This window comes from Papaver somniferum, chromosome 10, assembly GCF_003573695.1.
Source record: "Papaver somniferum cultivar HN1 chromosome 10, ASM357369v1, whole genome shotgun sequence".
In the NCBI taxonomy this organism is placed as follows: Eukaryota; Viridiplantae; Streptophyta; class Magnoliopsida; order Ranunculales; family Papaveraceae; genus Papaver; species Papaver somniferum.
This window is the reverse complement of record NC_039367.1, coordinates 11,199,223-11,227,186: the sequence shown is the minus strand read 5'-3', so window position 1 is coordinate 11,227,186 and position 27,964 is coordinate 11,199,223. Positions and strand designations below refer to the sequence as shown.

The 27,964-nt window shown below is 38.5% G+C and overlaps 1 protein-coding gene across 1 annotated transcript; it reads left to right on the top strand.

Annotated features, from left to right (window-relative positions):
• Positions 1-5,173: 5,173 nt before the first annotated feature.
• LOC113315322 lies at positions 5,174-6,574 on the top strand. Its single transcript, XM_026563616.1, has one exon. The coding sequence runs from the start codon at positions 5,174-5,176 to the stop codon at positions 6,572-6,574; it is 1,401 nt and encodes a 466-aa protein (XP_026419401.1).
• The last annotated feature ends 21,390 nt before the right edge of the window (positions 6,575-27,964 follow it).

The following is a 27,964-nucleotide window of genomic DNA, read 5'->3' as shown; positions in this document are numbered from 1 at the left end:
GGAGTTTCATGAGATGGGGAAAATAATAATTATGAAAGACCAGGGATTGTAAGGTGTGGGACCGGACACGGCTAGGGGATGGCCGGCCGGCCAGATAGCCCGGTCCCACGACACCTTTTCCTATTTTATATCATTATTTTTCATGAAACCGTGAAACTATGTAGAAACCATGAGTTTTGTTGAAACAGAGGAGTTTCATGAGATTAGGGAAATGATAATTATGAAAGACAAGGGATTGAAAGGTGTGGGATCGGCCGGCTAGGTTGTCCGGTTCCGCAACACCTTTCCCTATTTTATATTATTATTTCTCATGAAACCATGAAAATATGGAAAAACCGTGAGTTTTTCTCAAACAAGGAAAATTGCTAGAGTGAATGAGTTTTCATGAGTTCATGAAAATAATAAAATAAGGAAAAATAATGGAAGAGGCATGGGACCGGCCACGACTAGGACATGGCCGGCCGGCCAGGTAGCCCGGTCCATGAACGCCTCTTTATTATTTTAATATTATTATTTTCTCTCTCCTGTTTTGTGTAGGATTCCTCATTTATCCGCATTTTCGAATGCTCGTTCGTGCATCATTGTCGAGTACACTTGCACCATTTTATGGGGCTTACTCAGTGATGGTCCAGATGCCCGGTTGTTTAGTATTTATTACTAATTTATGAAATTCAGTGGAGAATGATTCATGAAACTAAGTAATAAAGGTGATTAGTTATTTATTATCAATCATAGGATCATCCCTGGATTCGACCATGAATTCAGAATAATAAAATGAGCATTACCATTCCATGGAATCGTGGATTCGACCGTAGAGTTGAAGTAATCAAATTATCTATTACCTTTCTACGAGATCAGTCGTGGATATGATTATGAAATCGTAGTAATGAGATAAGATAATTATCTATTACCATTCCATGAGATCAATCCGTCGATTTGACCATGGAATCAGAGTAATGAGATAAAATAGATTATCTTCTAGGAATTCAGTACTGAATGTCACGGTAGAATTAATCTATCGCAGAAGGAATATTAGCCAGTTAAAGCGTCATACCCATTATGAGAGGTGCATAGTTAGGGAGCAGCGAGTGTTGCTGACAACCTGAAGGCATTAATGCTCTCAATCTTACGGAGAACCGCCTGAATCTGTACATGGTCTCTCTACATAGTCAGGGAACAGTGAGTGTCACCGACGTCTTGAAGGAGTTAATGCTATAAATCTTACGGAGAACCGCCCAATCGTTCTTCTATATAGAGGGGGGTCTCTCTCATGTAGTCAGGGAACAACGAGTATCACCGACGTCCTGAAGGCATTAATACTCTCAATCTTACGGAGAACCACCCAATTATGTTATTCTACATAGAGAGCATGATAAAATGTGAGGCATCGAATGCTCAGCTAGTGGAGGATTTTCGAGAAACATATTCATCATGGCTCGTAAAATATGAATCATCACATGCCTGAAAGCCGTGTTTGAAACATGCAGTATCATTATTTTATGGTTTTGACCTTTGTTGAAAATCCACCATCAACATTAATTCCACTGCTTAGTGAGGGACAATCATGTTCCGCAGTAAGCATTAGATGGTGATTTTCAGTCGACGAGATCAGTGGCTGAACTCAGTTGTATAAAGGTATTTTCAGAATCCCTGATTTGCTCCAATGGTGTCATGTACGAGCAAATGTTCAGGTGAGGACCCTGATAGTATGATAGAGTGTCATCCCGTGAGCACGGAGAGATGAGGGACTGATGATTTGGTCGGTTTAGCATTTGCGGGATCGGGCCCAAAAAGGAAATCCTTGTTTTAGGAACAGACGTTTGTTCATTCGTTAGTTTAAGAAACAAACAAAATAGACCTAAGTCTAACGAATTTTTTTTGTCTATGCGCTTTCATGGAAGTCAAAATTTTATTTTTTAAATATGTGAGATTTCACAAAAGGGAATAAACTCTCGTTCCAAAAGTGAATGCTCGTACGAGAGAAAAGTTATTTTTTATTTATTTTATTTTTTTGAATAGACGTGCGTCAGTTAGTAATAAAAATTTTGTATATGAGCTTTCATGAAAAAAAATTATTTTCGATATGTGAGCCTTCATAAAATTTTTGAAAATACGCTCTCCTTTCAAAGACGGATGCTAGCGAGAGGGAGCAAAATATATATACATATACTTTCAAAGTTACGTGAGTTTCATGTTAAAATATATATTTTGAAAAATCAATGTTTTGATTTTGAAAAATTGTTGAAAGTAGACAATTATTCATGGTGAAATAATGTCTATATGTGAGTTTTCACAATTATGGACGTTTGTCCAATTTTTGAAAAACCAGTGAATGTTCACACAGTGAACATTTATGTGAAATTAAATTTTTTGATTTTCAGCAATTGCTAGAAGTAAACAATTTTTGATAAAATACTATTTGCATGGATTTTGTGATTATGCGCAAAACCAATGAGTGTTCACTCGGTGGGAGTAACTCACACGGTGAAAATAATGTGAATTGTTCACATTTTTATGAAAATCACATTATGGTTTTGAATAACGAATTTTGTTCGTCTTTGCAGGTTTGAAGGAGCGAACAAATTCTCGAGATTGTAATCAATACAGCTAGTGAATTGTAAATAGGAAAGAGTTGGATGGTTACCAATTTTGTAGACGCTGTTGTGAGCACCTTTATTCCATGATTCATTGTTTTGTCGAATCATGCGATTTATATGAATGATAAGTGCATATTTCATATGATTTTAGTGTCCATTCCATACTTGTTTTAGCTATTACTCTTGCATATTTTCGTATTATTACTCTTGTTTTCTCTTATTTGCCTCTATTAGGTGAATCATCCACAAAGGAGCTACAAAGTACTGAAAATATCTAGGAAGAGAAGTATTCCAAGTATCCAAGTGCCCAAGTCCAAGAGAAGTGGAAGAAATGCGACGAAAAGGAGCAAAACGCTCAAAATCAAGAGAAGGGCCAAATACCAATCTTAACTCATTCAAATTAAGTATTCTCATCACCATCATAAAGAGAATTTAAAGATAAAAAGAATACAAAAAGAATGAGGTTGTTCCGAGTTCGGATGAAGAAGTTGCGGCCAAAACAAGCTTTTATTGAATACCAAGACAGTAAAGTCCGCGAACTAGGTTCGCATATCCGGTTCGCAGACTTAATTCCGAAAATTTCTGATGGATTTTGAAGTTCGCGGACTGAGTTCGCGTACTTATCAAGTGGAAAACGTATATTAACACCTTGGAAGGCTTAATGTCATGTTTGGATTCGTTATTTCGTTATTTTGGGTCGGGTTCTCGAACCCAATACGTGAAGGCCAAGCAATGTAAACCTATAAAAAAGTGTTAGGTTATGTAAAATGATATCACATCATTAGGTCACAAAATTGTAAGCTTGGAGAAAAGAAACATCAAAAACTAGGGTTTCAGAGCGGTTCCTCAATCGTAACGATATTTCTAAACTTTTCTTATATGTATATCATGGATGTTTCTACATCCATGAGTATCTAAACACTCCATATTGGTTAAGGATGTAGTCGGATATCATAAAATGTCACTAAATTAATATATTGGTTTTGTTATCTCATTCAAATCATTATTGTCTTGTTCTACGATTTATTATCGCTATGTATGATTGTATGATTGTTTGTTTAGGAGCGCTACTAAATGACCATGAATGCATATCTATTGCTAGATTAGGGTTTTGAGATACGTAATTGTTGATGAACCTTGTCATAAGTAGCGTATTGTAATTACCAATTGTATTCAAAACCTTTGTGTGATTGCAAGTAGAAGCTTGACCTATGTTAAATAGTTTACTCGTAGTATTTCTATTGCATGGATTAGTCTAATTCATAGAACTTAAGGCTCTTGGAGGATTAAACCTAATAGCACGTTGCATTAGGTTGTTCAATGAGAAGTATTCACATATTCATCGTTATGGTATGTGATGATATAAGGAATTTACCGGAGTTTGCTCTCGATGGGGTACTCAAGGACTCTTGATAATGAATGATTGAGTGACAACACTAGTTATTAGTCGAAGTGCATGTATGATGATGAACCCTTAACCAGTATTCTCAACTTATTGATTATCTTTATTCATTCTTTGTTATTATTGTTAGTTTAATTATTTTAGACTCAAAACAAAAATCCCCCCAGGTTACTTAAGTTTTGAAATACGAATAACAACCCATATCTCCATGTGGAACGAATCTGTTCTTATAGCTATACTATTATTTATAACTGTGAAGTGATAGAACTTAAATTATTTTTGCATCCGCTGACAACCGATCAAATTTTGGCGTCGCTGCCGGGGAGGCATAGCGGATTGTTACTTTGTTTTTGATTTCTTACTTTAGTTTCTAATTTTATTTTTGAGAATCTTGTTCCAGGTACTTGATCTCTGGCACCCAAACGTTGGGATTACCAAAGGTGCGGAATTTCAACTCGCAGAGGAACAATACTACAAGAACCTCGAAATTCACAGCAAGAAGAGATAGTTGGCGGAACGAACAACAATAACACTGGTAACCAGGGAAACCAAGGGAACCAGGGAAATCACGCTTCTCCACCACCTCCACCTCCCAAGAGGACACTCAAAGATCTGACATCCCCATCGTTTAATCAACAAAAGTTGTGTGCCAACTTGGAAGATTCAATTGAGCTCAAATCTCAGTTGATTCATTGGTTACCGAAGTTCAAAGGGCTTCCAGGAGACGATCCAAATCGTCATTTATTATTGTTTCAACATAGGTTGACAAGTTTCCAACTGGAAATGATCAAGGAAGAGCTTTACTGACAGCTTTTCCATTCTCTTTGATTGATTCTGCAGAAGAATGGTTTTATGGTCTTCCACCTGGAAGTTTCACATCTTGGAATGAGATGCAGATAGCATTTTTAGAAAAGTACTGTCCTGCCTCTAAAGCAATAACTATTCGTAAAGCAATTTGTGGGATTGAAAAAATTACTGGTGAAACTCTTTACGACTACTGGGAACGGTACAAGAAGTTTTTAGCGAGCTTCCCACATCATCAAATCTCTGAGCAACTCATAGTGCAGTATTTTTACGATAGTTTGCTCCAATCCGAGAGAAATCTTATTGATGCAGCTAGTGTGGTGCTTTGACAAACAAAACCATTGATGAAGCGACAGAATTGATCGAGAATATGGCTGCAAACACGCAGCAATTCAACACAAGAGGTGTGTCAATGGGTCGAAAAGTTAATGAGATTATTTCTTCACCGCACTTAGAACATAGGATTGGTAATATGGAGAAGATGATACAAAAAATGGCCTCAGTAATCATTCCTTCTTATGAGGAAGAATCTGAACAAGTCAATGCAGTATTCCCGAATCAGCAAAGACAACGGTATGATTCTTATTGCAATACTTACAATCCAGGATGGAGAGATCATCCCAATTTTATCTATGTGAATACGCAAGCAGCAGCTCCAGGGCCGGTTTTTAATCTCCCTAGTGGCTTCCAAGAACAACCACAACCAGCGCAGAACTCAGAATCATCAGAGATCCTTGCTCTGATGAAGAATCTAACCATAATGGTGCAAAAAAATCAGCAAACGACTGATGGTGCAATCAGGGAGTTGCAGACACAAATGAGCACCATGGCAGGTAGATTGAACCTTTTGGAAACGCAAAATAGTGTGAAACTCCCTTTTCAACCTATTAATCCTAGAGAAAATATTAATACTGTGACATTGAGAAGTGGTACACGAACTGTGCAACCAGAAGATGCTGAGAAAAGAAAAGACCCCAAGGGGCCGGTCTTGGAGAAAGAGATTACTGACACTTCCCAAACCGATGAGGTACCTAAAACGAACTTTAAACCTCTTGTGTCTACTTATATTCCTCCTTTACCGTTTCCTGGAAGGTTTGCTAACAAAAAGGTGGAACAAGACAAGGAGATTTTAGATGTACTCGAGAAGATTCATGTTAATATCCCATTGATAGATGCAATTAGGCAGGTTCCTAAGTACGCAAGAGTTTTGAAAGACCTATGCACCAATAAGAAACGGTTAACAGGTAATGAGGTGATGTGTGTGGGGGAAAACGTTTCTGCTATACTCCAAAAGAAACTTCCACCTAAATGCAAGGATCCTGGTAGTTTCGATATACCTGTTGTGATTGGTAATAAAAGGTTTGGAAAATCTATGCTTGATTCAAGAGCATCAGTTAATGTTATGCCTACATCTATTTATGCGTCTTTGAATTTGGGTCCTTTGAAAGAAACCCGTATTGTTTTTGAACTAGCTGATCGCACTAATGTTTACCATAGAGGTATTATTGAAGATGTGCTTGTGCAGGTGAATCAACTCGTATTTCCAGCTGATTTCGTTGTATTAGAAATGGATGGCGGGTCGGATGCATCTATACCGCTATTATTGGGGAGGTCTTTCATGAAAACCGCCAAAACCGTTATTGATGTTGACAACGGAACGGTCACTGTGGAATTTTATGATGAAAAGATTCACTTCAATATTTTTGGAGCAATGCGGTATCCTAGCGATGTTCATTCGGATGTTCATGCTAATGTCGTAGACGTAGGCTAAGGAGTAGCCAAAGAGTCTACAGTCGGGCTGGCGACGTTAAACTAAGCGCTTAATGGGAGGAAAACCATCGTTTTTGTATCTCTATCCCTGTTTTTTTTAATTTTCTTAGTTTTTCATATCATATCTTGCATTCCCGTCTTAGATTTTACAAGTCCTATACCTATAATGAAAGTTTTGACGAATTCTCGTCAGAAAATTCTGACCGCGCACTTGTCACGAAAACAGCTCCCGAGACTTCATACGGAGTCCGATTTGATTGGTTGACCCCAACTTTTAAATAGGACAGACATACCTTTATTTTCCAAAAAGAAAATCTGAATTCAGAGTCTGTTAAGTTGGAGCGATAGGCCTGGACATTTGAGTTTCGATATTTTTACAGAACTTTTTCAGATTGCATATCAGTCAGTCCGGAGGCTATAAAAGTCACAAAATTTATCGAAACACTGTACCCTTTTTACACGTTATAGAAAAGACTTAGGCGAACAACTTTCGTTTAGGATGTTTTTCCTAGTTCCCTACCCATTGGTACAGTTTTCGAGTTTTTCAGGTTTGTTATGTCAGAAATCAGAATTTTCGGTTTTGAACATTGAGGACAATGACGAATTTAAGTTTGGGGGAGTAGTTAAGCATGTTTGGCTAGTATATTATATTAGATTGCATATAAAAAATAAATAAATCATACTCTTTGATTTCTTGCATTCTTGAGACTTCATCTTTTGGAGTTAATTATGAGCTATTTAGAATGACACTCTACACCTTTTTAAGGTTGAAACAGTTCTTTCAGCTATAGATTGAGTTCCACTTTATTGTTCCACAATCCTTAAATATATATGTTCGTAATTGAATGCGAAACTCAGCTATGGTAGTCGTTTGAAAGATTCACCCTAGCAATTAATCATTACTGAATCACTTTCTTTTTATTGTTGCAGTTATATGTTTCTCTAAAGTGATTTGGTGAAATCCTAATACTGTCGTGGATGTTGTAGCAAGGTAATCATTGGTTGAGTTTATATAAAAGCCCCATAAGACAATTGTCTTACACTCACAAAGAGTGAGCCGAAGTTAAAAAAAAAAAACATATATAAGGCTCCTCTTCATTTATCGACACTAATAAATGATAAGTCCGGAATTGCAGACTAATCATAATCGATGAAAACAAAAACCATATCATCATTATATAGCAAGTCAAAAAGACTATTGATGAGGTTCTTGACGCTTAGATAGCAGTATATGTGAAACGTTGTCCCTGTCTCCGTCGCCTAAGTAAGCGTGGAACGCAGGATCCAAGGCAACTATCACATACTGCTGAAAGGAAACATGCGCTTAGAGTATCTAATCATGTGGTCAAGTTAAATGGGTGTTTCTCTCAACTATTGCGCTATAAATAAAGATCCTTTGACGACATTCATACAAGTATTGTGGGTAACATCTTTCACTTAAGTCAACATTTGCACACTTCACTTTTCTATTTCCATTATCTTATCTATCCATGTGATTTCAGTATGCGAGTGTTGTGACAAACGTTGCAACAAGTACGATGACTATCTTAGTAGAATGTTGCAAACAGGTTGAAGTCACACATAAGTAATTGCTAATGTGTGATGATTGAAATATATGTGGGATGTTTGTAGCTAGAGAACTTATGCAATCTAATTATTTGGCTTTTTTCTTTATGTCTATCCTTAGTGGTTCTTCCAAGGTGAGAAATTGGAGTAGGTTTTGTGGCAATACCTCTTGTAAGCCCTCACGAGACTATAACTCGTCCACTAGGGACACCTAGGGGTTTAAAAGCCTGTTATTCATGCTAAGAGTAACCGTATCCTCACGACAGGGAGTTGTTGTATTTAGGATTAGTTTTATTTAGTTTGATCGAGGACTAGCAAAAGCTAAGTGTGGGGGAATTTGATAAGTGCGTAATTCATATGATTTTAGTGTCCGTTCCATACTTGTTTTAGCTATTATTCTTGCATATTTTCGTATTATTACTCTTGTTTTCTCTTATTTGCCTCTATTAGGTGAATCATCCACAAAGAAGCTACAAGTACTGAAAAGAGTTAGGAAGAGAAGTATTCCAAGTATCCAAGTGCCCAAGTCCAACAGAAGTGGAAGAAATGCGACGAAAAGGAGCAAAACTCTCAAAATCAAGAGAAGGGCCAAAGACCAATCTTAACTCATTCAAATTAAGGATTTCTCATCACCATCATGAAGATAATTTAAAGATAAAAACAATGCAAGAATAATGAGGTCATTCTGAGTTCTGATGAAGAAGTTGTGGCCAAAACAAGCTTTTATTGAATGCCAAGACAGTGAAGTCCGCGAACTAGGTTCGCATACCGGGTTCGCAGACTTAATTCCGAAAATTTCTGCTGGATTTTGAAGTTCGAGGACTGGGTTCACGTACTTAGCAAGTGGAAAACGTATATTAACACCTTGGAAGGCCTAAGGTCATGTTTGGATTCGTTATTTCGTTATTTTGGGTCGGGTTCTTGAACCGAACCCAATACGTGAAGGCAAAGCAATGTAAACCTATAAAAAGGTGTTAGTTTATGTAAAATAATATCACATCATTAGGTCACGAAATTGTAAGCTTGGAGAGAAGAAACATCAAAACCTAGCGTTTCAGAGCGGTTCCTCAATCGTAACGATATCTCTAATCTTTTCTTATATGTATATCATGGATGTTTCTACATCCATGAGTAGCTAAACACTCCATATTGGTTAAGGATGTAGTCGGATATCATAAACTTGTCACTAAATTAATATAATCGCCATGTATGATTGTATGATTGTTTGTTTAGGAGCGCTACTAAATGACCATGAATGCATATTTATTGCTAGATTAGGGTTTTGAGATACGTAATTGTTGATGAACCTTGTCATAAGTAGCGTATTGTGATTACCAATTGTATTCAAAACCTTTGTGTGATTACAATTAGAAGCTTGACCTATGTTAAATAGTTTACTCGTAGTATTTCTATTGCTCTTGGAGGATTAAACCTAATAGCACGTTTCATTAGGTTGTTCGATGAGAAGTATTCACATATTCATCGTTATGGTATGTGATGATATAAGGAATTTACCAGAGTATGCTCTCGATGGGGTACCATCCAGAGGCATCCCATCCAGGAAAGTAATATAAGCTTGTATCAAATCACAGAGGCATGGATTCAAGGTGGTACAACCAAAGGAAGCTACACTTGCGGACTGAAGCCTCCTCCAGGTTTAGAAGTTTAAACGGAGTCACCGCCTTACCAACAAATACAATGGAAGCACATCTTCTACGAGAAAATAAGCTCAGGATAATTACACATGGGGACTTTTGTCACGCTGCTTACTCACGAGAGAGCCTGATATACCCAAAGCCCAATCATGCGCGAAGGACATGCCTAGCAGAGACAGAGCTAAGTAACTATCCTTAAACTAAATGTTTTATATCTATTAGGCATATCAAATAAATTTTAAATCTCTTAGTGTTGAGACGTTCAAATTCCTCAACACTCACCATTGTGTTGCCAGGCGAACTGCCTCAACACATTTTTCCCCTTAGTATTGACACGTGAAAAATCCTCAACACTCCCCATCGTGTTGCCAGGCAAACTGCCTCAACAGATTTTCCTTTTAGTATTGAGACGTGAAAATTCCTCAACACCACTACTGTGTAGCCAGGCATGCTGCCTCAACACATCCTTTCCCTTAGTGTTGAGACGTTCAAATTCCTCAGCACTCACCATTGTGTTGCCAGGCGAACTGCCTCAACACATTTTTCCTCTTAGTGTTGAGACGTGAAAAATCCTCAACACTCCCCATCGTGTTGCCAGGCAAACTGCCTCAACACATTTTTCCTCTTAGTGTTGAGACGTTCAAATTCCTCAACACTCACCATTGTGTTGCCAGGAAAACTGCCTCAACACATCCCTCTCTTGGTGTTGAGACGTGTGAATTCCTCAATACCACTACTGTGTTGCCAGGCATGTTGCCTCAACACATCCTTTCTCTTAGTGTTGAGACGTTCAAATTCCTCAACACTCACCATTGTGTTGCCAGGCGAACTGCCTCAACACATTGTTTATCTTAGTGTTGAGACGTGAAAAATCCTCAACAATGCCCATCGTGTTGCCAGGCAAACTGACTCAACACGTTTTTCCTCTTAGTGTTGAGACGTTCAAATTCCTCAACACTCACCATTGTGTTTCCAGGCAAACTGCCTCAACACATACCACTCTTGGTGTTGAGACGTGCAAATTCCTCAACACCACTACTGTGTTTCCAGGCATGCTGCCTCAACACATCCTTTCTCTTAGTGTTGAGACGTTCAAATTCCTCAACACTAACCATTGTGTTTCCAGGAGAACTGCCTCAACATATTTCTCCTTTTAGTGTTGAGACGTGCAAATTCCTCAACACTCACTACCGTGTTGTCAGGCATCACTGCCTCAACACATCTTCATCTTAGTTTTGAGATGCGTAATCTCCTCAACACTCACTACTGTGTTGCCAGGCATGTTGCCTCAACACACCCTCCTCTTGGTGTTTAGACGTACAAATTCCTCAACACCACTATTGTGTTGTCAGGCATACTGCCTCAACACGTTTTCCTCTTAGTGTTGAGACGTGCAAATTCCTCAACACCACAACTGTGTTGCCAGGCATGCTGCCTCAACACATCCTTTCTCTTAGTGTTGAGACGTGCAAATTCCTCAACACTCACTACCGTGTTGTCAGGCATTACTGCCTCAACTCATCTTCATCTTAGTGTTGAGATGCGTAATCTCCTCAACACTCACTACTGCGTTTCCATGCATGCTGCCTCAACACACCCTCCTCTTAGTGTTGAGACGTAGAAATTCCTCAACACCACTATTGTGTTGTCAGGCATACTGCCTCAACACGTTTTCCTCTTAGTGTTGAGACGTGCAAATTCCTCAACACCACAACTGTGTTGCCAGGCATGCTGCAGCAACACATCCTTTCTCTTAGTGTTGAGACGTGCAAATTCCTCAACAATCACTACCGTGTTGTCAGGCATCACTTCCTCGACACATCTTCATCTTAGTGTTGAGATGCGCAATTTCCTCATCACTCACTCGTGTTGTCAGGTGTCACTGCCTCAACACATCATAGTGCTGACGGCTCCACCACCTCAACACCCATCTTTGTATTCAAGGGTCAACTTCCTTAACATTCATCGGTCGAAGCTCCACTACATCTTTTTAGTGTTCTCGGCCTCAACGTACTAGAAGGGTGATTGCTACTTGCCTCGACGTTTCATTAAACATGTTCTGCTCAAAGACCAAGACGGCCTCTCTCTACTGGTAACGTCTGTTTACTCTTCTTATGAATTTTATTTCCATCTGTCACTTACCCCGCAACAATGTCACTGTTACGTGCTAAGCAGGGGACTTAATGTTGATGGTGGAATTTAGTTCAGGGGTAAAATTGTAAAACCAGTATTTTATGCGCTGTCACCCTGCAAAGGGAAAATCCATTTAAGAAGTGATGAGTGCAGAAATCCTCTTCACTTTATTTGGAGTAATTCAATAAATACACGAAATTCACCCAGAATGGTGCGTGCAACAGCAATCCCAGATATTCTGTGAATTTTGTTGGCATTATTAATTAATGCATTGTTTGCCTAGTATTTTCCGTGTTATGTTCTCAGCCTAACTCTCATCATGACATGACGATTAAATGTTCACTCTCAGCAGAGTAGCATGAATCTCCTGAAGTGACAATATAGAGATGTGCATGAAATACCCACACATGCTACATCACTCTCTGACAGAGAGAGTCTCGCATCAACGCGCTTTGGTTAGCACGATCGAGTATGCTTAATTTCCTTAAGGGAAATCTAGACTGTCCATATCAGTCTCAGAAACGATCGCGGGCACACAAGTTGGCCGCACAATTTAACAATCCTAGACAAACCCTGTCAAGAATATGCGATTGCCGTGATGACCACCGACGGGCCCACTTGTGCCCTAGCCGGTCGGACATCACACGAACATCTCCTAGCACCATCAAACGCCAACCTAAGTTGGGTGGCCGTGCTGCTTTGTAAAGATTCGATCGAACATAGGCTGTTCAGGGCAGTCTTAAAACGATCACGACCGTCCAACTTCGCCAGCCTGGTTGGACGAATTAGATCATCCCATGAATGATTGGGGAAGCGCTAACGTACACGTTGGTGGGCCCACTCTACCCTTACCAGATCGATTTGCTCACAGCATGGTCATGGAGCAATGAACGTTTGCTCAAAACATGGCAAGCGTGATGCTTTCAAGGGTCGCGGAAGTCCACTGGCGTCTTAAATCGATCACGACCATCCAACTTAGCCAGCCTATTTGGATCGCTTAGATCACATTTGGGACCACCAGGAAGGTACACATGTGTTCACCACCGACCAACGTTGGCCCCACATGATCGATCTCCCCAAAGGAGGCTCACAGCGTGCCAAACTGCTTGGCCGAAGTCGTGAGGGCGTGACTGTTTCAAAACCCTAATTAGGGTTTGCGGCAATGCACATCTGTCGTAAATCGATCGTGACCATTCATCTTCACCAGCCTAAATGGACGGTGTAGATATAGACTCAATAGGTCCCAAAGATATCAACGTGTTCACTGTGGGCCCACCTTTGCGTGTGACCGGCCGGCCTATGTAGACTAGGGCCCGGCGCCTCGAAACGCGTGCCCCAAAGGTGGCATGCCACACATCCTTTAAACCTCTTTGCGGCAATATGTTTCTGTCGCAAATCGATCACGACCACTCATCTTTACCGGTCAATTTGAGTGGCCAAAATCGAATATTTGTGGGACCGAGAGGGGCAGGCATGCACTTCAGTGAGCCATCTTCACGTACACCCGATCGGCTCACTCAAAAATAGCGCCCCTGCTTGGATTCGAACAAGCCAAAGAGGGATGTTTGCGCACCTTTTAAAAACCCTAAATTCCATCAACGACAACAAATATGTGCCGTAAATCATCTCTTCCGTCCAACTTTGCCAGCTTGGTCGGACGGTTTAGATTAAAAATTAGGCGATAAATGAAGCGCCTCAATGATCACCATCCGCCACTCTGCCACAGAGAGTGATCGACCAGAGGGTGGCCGGCCCATGCGGCCTCCAAACGATCACTCGAAGATGGTTGGACGTGTTGCTATTTTAAGACGCTTGATCCACGACTTATTCAATCAAGCTTTAAAACAACGATGTTTCATGCATATCGATTGCTTTGAGGTGCTTGCTTAAAAACTATGCATTACATGCATCGAGTATGACGATATTTTATGAGTATCAATTCCATAAATAACTTAGTTATTTAACCTAATAGCACCGTATGCTATTTCTTGTGGAGGGTCCCACTACTTGACCCGCTCATTCGATCTATCAAACATGTCACAAATTGGAGGATACTTACTGAGGTATTGGTCTGACGGTTTACAGCGTGCGGCGTGCAACGCACCCATTACGAGAACGTGTCAGGAGGCATGGACGGTTAACGATGATGAGGGAAGTGGGCAAATACGTGATCGTGTGACAATCACCTACACAACCCCACTACTCCATCACTTCACTTCCTCCACTTCCTACGAGATGAGGGTTGCGCTCAATTACTTGTATAAATAGGTTCTCCGACCTATTTTCCAACGACACGAACAACACAAGTGTTGTCACAGTATCCAAAAAACACCCAGAACTGATAACTTGCATCACGCAAGACAGTTCATCATTCTGATACAAGTCATAAACAACCAACACCTTCACAATCTCAACAACTTCTTCGCTTCCCTCCCTAAGATCAACCCTATCTCCTTCACTTTGTGACCGAAGCAAGTCTGGAACGGCCATGTCTTGGTCTAGGCCAGAATTGTACAGATTGATCTCTCGAGTCTAAAGTACTCCTGTGCATTGCATTTGTTTAGGGTTTAGTTTCGTTTCTCATCCACACACACCCAAATTTACCAAAACCAGCAGAAACGGTTTTCACCCTCAAACACTAGGGATTGTAAGGTGGTGGATCGGCCACAGCTAGAGCATGGACGGCCGGCCAGATAGCCCGGTCCCACGACACCTTTCCCTGTTTTATATTATTATTTTTTATGAAACCGTGAAACTATGGAGAAACCATGAGTTTTGTTGAAACGGAGGAGTTTCATGAGATTAGGGAAATGATAATTATGAAAGACAACGGATTTCAAGGTTGGGATCGGCCACGGCCAGGGTATGGCCGGCCGGCTAGGTTTCCCGGTTCCTTAATACCTTTCCCTATTTTATATTATTATTTCTCATGAAACCATGAAAATATGGAAAAACCATGAGTTTTGCTCAAACAACGAAAATTGCTAGAATGAAGGAGTTTTCATGAGTTCGTGAAAATAATAAAATGAGGAAAAATAGTAGAAGAGGCATGGGACCAGCCACGGCTAGGACATGTCCGGCCGTCCAGGTAGCCCGGTCCATGAACGCCTCTTTATTATTTTAATATTATTATTTTCTCTCTCCTATTTTGTGTAGGATTCCTCATTTGTCCATATTTTTGAATGCTCGTTCATGCATCATTGTCGAGTACACTTGCACCATTTTATGGGGCTTACTCAGTGATGGTCCAGATGCCCGGTTTTTGAGTATTTATTACTAATTTATGAAATTCAGTGGAGAATGATTCATGAAGCTGAATAATAAAGGTGAGTAGTTATTTATTATCAATTCATAGAATCAGCCGTGGATTCAACGATGAATTCAGAATAATAAAATGAGCATTACCATTCCATGAGATCGTGGATTCGACCATAGAATCAGAGTAATAAAATTATCTATTACCATTTCATGAGATCAGTCGTGGGTTCGATTATGAAATCAGAGTAATAAGATAAGATAATTATCTGTTACCATTCCACGAGATCAAGCCGTGGATTCGACCATGGAATCAGAGTAATGAGATAAAATAGATTATCTTCTAGGAATTCAGTGGTGAATGTCACGGTAGATTAAATTTCTGATTTGGGGTTCATAATCTTTGGTGTGCACAATACTTGTTTCGGTATAGAGGATCCAACTATAATCGGTTTATCCTTGTGATAAATTAGATTGATTAGTTGTGTAGATCGGCATCAATACAACTTTTTATGATTAAAAGTATTGATTGCAAAATCTTAACAATTACTTCGGTAGTTGATCATAATATAGATCTAAGAACCTGACGAAGGAGTTTATTGAGATAAACAAGAGAGCCTTTGTCGAACTCACATCACTTGGTTGAAAAGAGTTGCTACCAAACATATTTTTTGCTTCTTTACTGTTTGGAATACGAACCAAAGAAATTGTTCCAAGTACGTGACTTATTCATAAGTTGGAGGCGTGGGAATACAGACGAAACTAGGTGAACTATATGTTTAGTTGTTTGGTCTCAACTATAAGAAGTTGGTTTGATTTTGTATAGCGGATTAATTCTGAGAGTATTCAATTCTGGAAAAGGTCCCGGGGTTTCTGCATTTACAGTTTCCTCATTAATAAAATCTTACTGTGTCTTTTACTTTTCTATTTCCGCAATTTTTTTTGAAAGGTGCTTTTATTTAAAGTTAAAGAGTTGTTCTTAAAGTGCGGGTGAAAGAAACCCCATTTCTATCATCCATTACAATATTGGAAAGGAATACAAGACATCTTTTATCCCAGATTCTTGTAGTCTATGTAATAGGGTTTTGTTGTTGATGTTCCACCGCTTCGTTCGCCAATTTGTCCGCTGCTTGGTTGGCTTCCCTGTACGTATGTGTGATTTTTACTACCGGAATTGACTCCATTAGTCTCACTATTTCTTGCATGATTCTTTTCAGATACCATGGTACATCTTCTTTTCTGCTTTGAATTAATTGTTCTACAACTGTTGAGTCCAATTCGAACCATATTCTAGGCCATTGCAGTTGTAATGCCATCTTTTTTGCTAATAGAAGACCCCATGTCTCTGCCATTATTGCTTTTGTGATACCTAATAGTGTTGCCATCGCCATTTTTATTTCTCCTGTATTTGATCTTCCTATGCATCCCGCTCCTGCCGGTCCCGGATTTTCTCTCGCCGCTCCATCAGAGTTGATTTTTATCCATTGTTCCGTTGGTGCCTTCCAACATATTTGCATTGTTGTTGTCGCTGGTAGTGTTCTTGAGATTGGTTGCGGGTGTTGTCCTGGATAGTTTGGTGCCAGGTGTTGTAGTACCCACTTATATTCTATATACATGGTTAGAATTATGCATTTGAGTTGGTCTGTTGTGCTTTTCTTCCTTTGGTAGACTTGATTGTTCCGTTCTAGCCAAGGGTGCCAAATCGTGAAACTGGAGATAGATTTGGTTGTTGTTGGGAGGTTGGTTGCAGTCATTTCCCATATGTTGTTCGGTTTGGGTGGTATTTGGTTTTGGTTTTGTCGGGTTGAACTTTGGATTGTGTTTGGGCTTCTTGGTAGATGGGTGATGATCACATTCCATAGTTGGGTTGCTTGGTCACAATCAAAGAGGAGATGTTGTGCGGTTTTTTGATGGGTGTTACAAACTGGACAAAGGTTGGTTGTGGTGAGGTTGATATGATGAAGTTTGTCGAAAGATGGTAATCCTTCTAAGCTAACTTTCCATAAGAAAAGTATGATTTTTGGTGGCATTGTATATCCCATATTGGTTTGTAATCCAAAGTGATGGGGTTGGGCAAAAAAAGTTTGTGCTTGTGCTTGTGGGTGTTGATGGATGAGGATTTGATGGAGTAGGTTGGGCTTTGGTTATGGTAGAGTATCCAGTTTTTGCAGTATATTCTCCTGTTTTTGAGTATGGCCAAATATATCGATCATTAATAGCTTGATTTGGTAGATGAATGTTGATGATTTTTTGGGCTGAGGTTTGGTCGAAAGTTTGGAAAATGAGTTGGTGGTTCCATGAATTAGAGTCGGTATTGATGAGGAAAGCAACTGGTGTATCATTTGGTAGGGTTTTCACTATAGGCGTGGATAAGTTTGGTATCTATTTGTCATGGATTAATGTTGATCTACCGTTGCCAATGATTTTGAACCAGTTCTCCTGCAAAATAGAAACCAAGTTAGTTAAACTCTTCCAATATGGGCTTACCGTCGGAGGGGTTGGATAGATGTTTTGATGTTCTAAGAGCGTCGAGTTGTGCAGGTAATTTTCATCGCACATCTTGTTCCAAATAGTCTGTTGAGTTGATTGTAACTGCCAAGCACGTTTGAGTAGCAACGCCTGATTGTGTTGTTTACTCAACCTTATTCCAACACCGCCTTCTGTTTTTGTTCGAGATAACTTGTCCCATCCTATTGGATGTATTTTTCGAGTCTGGTGATTGTGCCCCCAAAAGAAATTCCTGTTGATTTTGTCCATCTTCTTAAGCACACGATATAGAAGCATCTAAGTCTGCATGATGTGGTTAGCAGTCGGTATAAAAGAAGTGTTAATCAGTACCAACTTTCCTGCTTGGTTCACGCATTTTATGATCCAACCATGTGCTTTGTTTTACAGTCTCTCTAGAAGATCCACATGAACATGTGCTGAGTATCTTCCATTTTTAAAGGTGACTCCCAAGTATTTAGGTGGTTCTGATGTAGATGTAATCTGAAAATTTGCCTCCAATTCCTGGATTTTTGCAGGCCATAGTTTTGGGTGGTGTATGAGACTTGATTTTTCCCTGTTGATAGCTTGCCCTGCCGAGGTGGAGTAGGAATGCAGTAGCTGCTGCAGTACGTTGTAAGTTTCCGATTTTTCCATGCAGGTGATGAGCAAGTCATTTGCATACATCAGATGTAGGATGGGTAGTCCTTTATTTGAAATCCTTAATCCATGTAATTTACCTTGCATCTCCAATTTAGCCAGGTTGGTTGATAGTATCTCAGCACATAAAATGAAAATATATGGCGAGAGAGGGTCTCCTTGACGCAACCCTGTTGTTGGCTTGACATGGTCTTGTGGATTGCCATTTATGTTGATTGCATACGTGACAGAGGTGATGCATGTCATTATAAAATCAACAAAACGATTCGGGAAACCCATTTTAGAGAATGTAGCTCTTATGAACCCCCAATCTAAGATATCATACGCTTTCTTGATATCCAATTTGAGAGCCATATTTTGGTATTTAGTAGGAGCCGAAGTGCGAATATAATGGAAAAGTTCCGCAGCTATGGAGATGTTGCCGTGGATTGCTCGATTTGGAATGAAGGTGCTTTGGAACAGGCTGATAATGGACTGAAGGATAGGCCTTAATCTATTCACCAAGATTTTGGCAATCACCTTATAAGCCACATTGCAAAGCCCAATATGGCGAAAATGGGTTGGGAATGATGGGTTTTGGTTTTTAGGGATTAGGGTGATGTGGGTGTGGTTTAAAGGGTATTGAAGATGGTTGTTTGAAAAAAACTCGTTGACCATTTCCCACAGGTCTTGGCTGGTTAAATCAAACACTTCTTTGTAGAATTTACCCGTGTAACCATCCGGGACGGGGGCCTGATATGGTCCAATGGACTTTATTGCTATTTCAAATTATTCCTGAGTGACTGGTGCAACCAAATTTTCACATTGGTTTGTTGATAGTCTTGTTTGGAATCCTTCAAAGAGGGTCCAATCTTATGTTGTCGGTGGTGCCCTGTATTGTTTATCAAAAAAACCAAGTATAAGGTCAGCTACTTGTTGACTAGATTGATTCCAAGTACCTTGATCCGTTTGTAGCTGATGAATGTGGTTGCGCCTTCTGTGAATTGAAGCTTGGGTGTGAAAATAGGTAGTGTTGAGATCTCCTTGTTGTATCCAAAGTACCCGGGATCATTGTTTCCAATACACTTCTAGATAGTATGATAGAGCTAGGTGTGTATTTCGATTTTCTTTTTCTTTCTCGAGCCAAAAAGACATATTTGGACCTGATGCGATTGCACATTGATGCTGAGCCCGTTGGACCGATATTTCTGCAGCCTTGACTAGGGATGGTAGGTGTCCAATCCATCTTTTGAAGACTTAAAATTAATGGATCATGTTGCGTAGTAGGTATTGGATAATGGCGCCTTGGTTTGAAGTTATCCAATCTTGATTGCACATATCACGATCTAGTCTCTCCATTATGAATGCATATCCCGTCTGTTTGTTAGTCTAGGTGAAAGGGTCTCCTTGGAATCCTAAATCAATAAGTGCCATCCGATTGATCATGTTGAGAAAGTGTTGAGTTTGAGTTGGGAAAAACTGTGCTTCTCCTTTATTCTCTTCCTGATTTGTAATGTCGTTGAAGTCTCCCATTAGAAGCCAGGGTAGGTTATGTGAAGGAATTAGGTTATGGAAGCTATCCCAAAACACTTTTCTAGTCGGCCGGTGTGGTGGAGCGTAAATTCCATTGAACAACCAATCGTTTGGAGACGACATAGACAAAACAGAAACATGGATGCAATTTTGATTTGCTAATATCACATGGACTTTCAGATGGGCTTTCCACATCAAACATAACCCACCTTGTCTTCAATTACATGGAATAACAAAACATTCATGGTAACCCAAAATAGAACATATGCTATTTCCGCAATTATAATTGTTTTTATTATAATTAGAAGTAAAATACACAAACGTTAATTCTTATTTACTTGATAAGTAATCTTATTGTGTTTGGTTAAGTCCGAACCTTTTTATCAAGTAAACATACTTCGTTGTTGTATTGTCTCGATCTCGTATCCATAGACGATCACACGAAGTGTGAACCGATTAGTTGTATTGTCTCGACTCAGTCTATAGACAATCACTTTCGGAGAAAGAACTTATAGGTAGGAAATTTTTTAGCTTGAGGTATATTTGGATACCCTCGCCTTTTCAGAACTAGTTATGGTTAAGATGAATAAGGTTGATATGGGAGTAATCATATGCCTAACCTCGGTTAACTATTTGTGAACCAACCTGGTGTACACGTTTAGGTACGGTTACATAAACCTAAATGAGGGTACATTTCATTTGTGTGTAACAAGATAAGTTCGATCTAACAGTTGAAAGATATTAGCTTGGTTGAATCAGGTTTTTCATCTAACGATGATTATTGAATGCTTTGTTACCAAGATAACTTGGATTGCAAACCCTGATTTGAAAACTATATAAAGGAGAATTCTAGCAACTGGGAAACCTAATCCCCACACCTCCTGTGTGTTACTAGTTGCATAACTAGAGTCGATTCTCCTTTAACCTTAGGTTTCTTCTCGAGACCTTGTAGGTTAACACTTGAAGACTTCATTGGGATTGTGAAGCCAAACCCAACTATTATCTTCGTAGTTGCGTGATCTGATCTTGCTATTTATATCGTGTTGAGTGCAATTGAAATAATTGGCTCGAGATTTTATTTCTCTGATAGACAAGATAGAAAAGTAATCACAAACAAACTTCGTCTCATCGTTTGTGATTCCACAATAACTTGTTTCGCTAGTCGATTAAGTTTATTGTGAGGTGATTGATAATACTAGGCTGTTCTTCGGGAATATAAGACCGGTTTATCAATTGGTTCATGTTCACCTTGATTTATAAAAAGACGGAACAAAAACTCTTGGGTATTTCTGTGGGAGACGTATTTATTCAATACTATAGACTTTTCTGTGTGAGACAGATTTGTCTATCAAGTCTTCGACTTTCGGTCATAGCAACTCTTAGTTGTGGGTGAGATCAGCTAAGGGAATCAAGTGCGCAAATCCTGCTGGGATCAGAGATGTAAGGAGCACAACTGTACCTTGAATCAGTGTGAGATTGATTAGGGTTCAACTACAGTCCAGTCCAAAGTTAATTGGTAGTAGGCTAGTGTCCGTAGCGGCTTAATACAGTGTGGTGTTCAATCTAGACTAGGTCCCGGGTTTTTTCTGCATTTGTGATTTCCTTGTTAACAAATTCTGGTGTATGTTTTATTTTTTTTCCGCATTATATTTTGTTATATAATTGCAATATCACAGGTTGTGCGTTAAGATCAATCAATTAGAATATCCAACCTTGGGTTGTTGATTTACATTGATTGACACTTGAACATTGATCTTTGGTACCGTTCAAGTACTTCCTCTTATATTCAATCGGGCTCGTAGATTTCTATTTGCTGATTGCGGATTGAATTAAGAGTTAGAGATATTAAACTCTTTGATATACTTTATTCTAGATTGAGTCTGACTGTCTGGTTGATTCTCAAGAAAGTGTATTGGAGTAAGTCCTCTCAGATTGCCAAACGAATTGTTGGGTGTGGTTGTCAGACCACCGCATTTTCAATTGGTATCAAAGCAGGAAAACAATTAAAGACCTTACAAGTCAGTGTTTGTAGCGATCTGATGATGGAAAATATTGTCTCTAAACACGCATCACCAGTTCAAGAGAGCTTGGGTAAAAATACTGATATGCCTGAGAAATCGGTTACATCTTCTTCATCGTCTAAACCCACTATTGACTTGAAGCTCATCTTTATGAAGAATTAGACAATCTCTCTGATGGGAGCGATTTAAAATAATGACAACATCCTTCTCTTTGATGGTCTTCTAAAGAAAAAGAAGTCAACATCCTGCTTGGCTGAATTTCTAACTCCTCTCTGCGTTGAAAACAGAAAATTGAGAAAACTCTTTAAGAGTTATGATAGCCTATTACAAGCTACTCTTAAAGATCGTAAAGAAGATATATGTTCAAAAATGCCTGAATGTGATGATCTTCGTCAGAATCTCATTGTGTTGAAATAAAGACTTGCAGAAATCGATGCAATGTATGTCTCTCAACAAGAATGTTTCAACGTCAGAGAAAAGGCTTTTCTCACACGGGAAAAACAATTGGAGACTGATCTTAGTATGACTCTTAAACGGATCAAGGCATTAGAAGAGAATTTGAAAAAATTCAATTCTAGCTCTACAAAACTATTTTCTATGCTTGGAGCTTGCAAAGAACATCGTGATACACGTAGTCTGGGCTATAAAGGTATAGAAGCTCCGGGTACAGGTAAGATAAGTTTTGTTCAGGAAAAAAAATCCTTTTACTATCGTAGATGTATTTGATAGAAAAGTTCATGAGCCTACAAGAATGACTCAGTCGAGGAAAAATAAAAACTCTCCTATCAACTGCTATTATTGCGGAAAGGTCATGTTGAAAGAAGATTTCAGCTTCGTATACGGAATGAAAAACTTCACAACATTCTTATTTGGATGTCGAAAGAAGTCGTTAAACCTGTTCATCAGTGTTCAGTTAAAAACTCATTCCACAATCATGAAAAAGGCTGCATAGAGGTTTTTTCTGATTATGACCACACAACATTTCTTATACTTACGACTGTAAAAGGAACAATGTTGTGTGGATGACTGATAATTCTGAAAGACCTGTAAGAAGAAAAAGGTTTCGAAGAAAGAAAAATTATTCAAACTTCTTTCTTTCCTTCAATAATGATCTTTCTGATATTCCTGATTATATTCACATCAATAATTGTGTCTCGGAACTCATGACCAGTATCAACGGTCTCAAGCGCAAGATCAAAAAGGCAAGGAAAGCAGCTGATCCGGGTAACTCTTGTCATTCTCCTAACAATTTTAGTATAGAGGAGGAGAGTAAAAAAGAGTGTGTCAACACCACTGATGAACTTCATGTTCATCAATATACAACCTGACTATTCTTTTATGTGTATCCTCTTTATGAACCAATGAGAAGATACACATAATCGTCAACGAAGATTTTGTTCTACAAATGGTCTGTGTTGTATTGTGATGACATTGTTCTATTTTCCTGTAGTTTACTCTAAAATGTTTGTTTTTAAAAATTGTTTACCTTTTACCTTCTTAAGATACACTAGTTTATCTTCCTAGAATAACATTCGAGCACCTTGTATCAATGACTCCTGTCATCTTCTCAACCTTTTTTCTCCACCCGTTAATAGACCTCGACTTGGGTCTCAATCCTGTATCTGTGCACACTGGCCCGTTACTAAACGTTTACATGAAACCCTGGTTTCTCTTGTGGGATTTTTTTCCTTTAAATATATATCAAGTCCTTGATATACATATACTAGTTCGGTAACGCCAAGAGATTTTCTGAGATTGATTGTGCAAGTCCAGGATAGAAGGAAGCAAAAATGAAGACAACTTTGATGAAGTAACCTTTGAACTTGACGATGATCCCATTCCCGTTATTTGCTATAAAGCAATTGATCATGAAAAATATCTCCCAATCCAGATGTCTGTCCAATTGGTTGGAAATCTTCTTCAAGATTTTGAGGTCGTGCGTGAACATCTCAAGATTGCATCAAAGAATCTAGTGTTTTTGAAGGAGGAGATAAAGAAAGCAACTGATGAACTTGCCCTTGTTCGTTCCATGGTTGCTAATCTCATCTGAGTTTATTATGTCTAGTAAATCTTCTTTTTTATGTTTTTAGAAGAATAACTAGGGTTTGGAATAGCCATTATTGAGTACACATAGCTATGTCCAACGATTTTTCATCTTCATGTTTTTAGATTTATTTATTTAAATTCTAAGTTTTTTGGAAGCTGATTTTTGCAATTTTAATCTTTATGATTTTATATATTGCAAATTGTTATAGGATATGTTGTTTACGTCCGTGAACATGTGACTGTCCCATACTTGTTCAAAAGTTATCTCTATTATGTCGACATGAATGTATTGATGGAAGATAGAATGAACTTTTGGCATTACAAAAGTTAAAGCCTTTTATGTCATATTTTGATGGAAGAAAGGATAAAACTTTTGTCTACAAGGATGAAGCCTATTGTATGTCATTGTGCAACTAGTGATGGAAAATAGAATGAATCCTTGTCTATTTCGCAGTATTTGGTCGATCTCCGATCCACATTTTTGTGCATATACTGTGTTGTTCCTTAAGGTTTCTTATGATGAGCACAACCGACCGAGTTGATCGTTCTCTTATGATTAACTTAGTTTTTGCTTCGTAAGGTTCCCTATGTCGAGCATAACCAACTAAATTAATCATTCTCTTTTGGTTATTTTAGTTGTTGCTCCGTAAGTTCTCTTATGTCGAGCATGACCAATTGAATTGATCACTTTGTGGTTAATTTGGTTGTGTATTTCAATTAAATTAATCATGGGAGCTCTTATGATTAATTTGGTTGTATTTTTTCGATTGAACTAACCATGGGTTCTCTTGTGGTTATTCCAATTGAATAATTTTGGATTCAAATTCATATTTTTCATGAGATTTTTTTGTTCAAAAGAAATCCTTCTTTTCTTGTGAAAGTAAGGTCTCCTTTGTTGTTCCTTCGGGGATGACATTTTATGGGGGAGAGTTCATTTTGAACTTGTGCTTAATTGCCAAATCTTTGTGGGGAGTGCGGCTGTGGAATTTTTAGGGGTTATCTTGCATCTTTATTAACTCCTTGATGAATACATTTAGCTTCGGCTTTATGATTGCATATAAATTTGTTGGTATGTTAATACACCTTTTGGTCATGAAGTATCTCCGTGGAAATTTCATTAGGATCCCACTAATTTTCGTACCTTTGCCAATTATTTTGACAAAAAGGGGGAGAATTAATATGTAGTTCACACTACAAATACATATGGTTTACGGATCATTATGTAAGGGGGAGTGGTTTTCATGTTGAGATATGTATTGGCTAAGGAGGAGTGATACATATCACCATAGTATTATTGTAAAAGTTGTGATACAATTGAACTTTGATGCTGTGTAATAATACTATGACACTGTATATCAATGATTGAGAGCATTTTGTTTTCTCATTGTTATAGCTACGGATCTTCAACAACTGTGATGCTGAACGTACAACCTTTAGGATCATGGAGTACTTGGAAGTGACGGAGATTTCGAGTCGCGTTGAAGATGCTAAGGAGATCAAGCATGTGGATGAGAAGATACATTTTTTTTATCTTTTTTGTAATCCATATGTATTGATAGTTTTGTCACTGAAATTGATAAAGGGGGAGATTGTTAGAGCATTGCTCGGTCGAACTCGCATGCGTTGCTATCTCAAGCATGTTTGTCAATGTTAGTGATCAAAACTATAAGTCTTGATTTCTAGCCTATTTATAGATGTCTCGGGCTAGGATATAATATAGTTGAGCTTGGATCTCTCGACGAAGAACTACTAAGGGGAGCTTGTAGAACTTCTTCGACAAAAGGTATGTGGAGACTTGAACTCATATATCACTTGGAAAGTCTATTTCTACTATCTCCTATATTGAGTCATAAGTCGTGTTACGATATAGTTTTCTCTATACACATTTGAGATTTCGAGCTGAGTATATCTCGCTTATATATTTCTCGAAATATGTGTTGGTAAGCTTTTGCTTCGACCAAGTTCATCTTATATCATGAGAAAATTTCCGAGTAACATCTTACATGGTTTGTGTGATACAATCATTTTATGTAGGCTTGGAATGTTTCGATAATGATTATTTCAATATCTTGAAAACTGCTTTGATGCTAATAATGTGTGAAAACGGCTATTTTCATTATAGAAGAATGTTTCAATGATTGAAATAAAGAGTTGATGATGTAACCATATTTGGATATAAGCATATATAGTGTTTTCGCACATTAGTGTATAAATTCATAAACTGGGAACCAAGAGTGTGCATATGTGTGTATACGAAATTGGTGAAGGAGACAAGATAAGTATTCATATCCGTATGCATACTGGCGGAAGTTTTCGAACAAAAAATATCTGCTGAGTTTGGGAATTACAAACTCCTAAACTAGTCACCTTAACTATGCGTACCCGTAAGCATATTGACAGAAGTTTTCGAACCAAAAATTTCTGCTGAGTTTGGAAACTTAACAAACTCAAAATCTGGTTGCTTAAGTACGCATACCCGTACGCATACTTAAGATGGTTACTTTGTTAGATCGGTCAGTTCATGGACTTAAACATTTAAATCATAAGGAATGCAATCTTTGCAAACCATGGATATAATGTCCATGATTGATTCAAGTGAATCAAACCGATTTGGTTTCAATTTTATTTTATAAACAATTGAACAACTCTTTAACTAATTTCATTTGAGTCGTTTGAACTAGTTATGGTTAAGATGAATAAGGTTGATATGAGAGTAATCATATGGCTAACCTCGACTAACTATTTGTGAACCAACCTGGTGTAAACGTTTAGGTACGGTTACATAAACCTAAATGAGGGTACATTTCATTTGTGTGTAACAAGCTAGGTTTGATATAACGGTTGAAAGATATTAGATTGGTTGAATCAATTTTTTCATCTAATGGTGATTATTGAATGCTTTGTTACCAAGGTAACTTGGATTGCAAACCCTGATTTGAAAATTATATAAAGGAGAACTATAGAAACTGGGAAACCTAATCCCCACACCTCATGTGTGTTACTAGTTGCATAACTAGAGTTGATTCTCCTTTAACCTTAGGTTTCTTCTCGAGACCCTGTAGGTTAACGACTTGAAGAATTCATTGGGATTGTGAAGCCAGACCCAACTATTATCTTTGTTGTTGCGTGATCTGATCTTGATGTTTCTATCGTGTTCAATTGAAATAATTGGCTCGGAATCTCCGATAGGCAAGATAGAAATGTAATCACAAACAAACTTCATCTCATCGTTTGTGATTCCACAATAACTTGTTTCGCTAGTCGATTAAGTTTATTGTGAGGTGATTGGTAATACTAGGATGTTCTTCGGGAATATAAGAAAGGTTTATCAATTGGTTCCTATTCACCTTGATTTATCAAAAGACGGAACAAAAACTCTTGGGTATTTCTGTGGGAGAGAGATTTATTCAATCCTGTAGACTTTTATGTGTGAGACAGATTTGTCTATGAAGTCTTCGACTTTGGGTTGTAGCAACTCTTAGTTGTGGGTGAGATCAGCTAAGGGAATCAAGCGCGTAGTATCCTGCTGGGATCAGAGATGTAAGGAGCACAACTGTACCTTGAATCAGTGTGAGATTGATTAGGGTTCAACTACAGTCCAGTCCAAAGTTAATTGGTAGTAGGCTAGTGTCTGTAGCGGCTTAATACAGCGTGGTGTTCAATCTGGACTAGGTCCCGGGGTTTTTCTGCATTTGAGGTTTCCTCATTAACAAAATTCTGGTGTCTGTGTTATTTCTTTTCCGCATTATATTTTGTTATATAATTGAAATATCACAGGTTGTGCGTTAGGATCAATCAATTAGAATATCCAACCTTGGGTTGTTGATTTACATTGATTGACACTTGAACATTCGTCTTTGGTACCGTTCAAGTACTTCCTCTTATATTCAATCGGGCTCGCATATTTCTATTTGCTGATTGCGGATTGAATTAAGAGTTAGAGATATTAAACTCTTTGATATACTTTGTTCTAGATTGAGTCTGACTGTCTAGTTAATTCTCTAGAAAGTATATTCGAGTAATTCCTCTCAGATTTCCAAACGAATTGTTGAGAGTGAT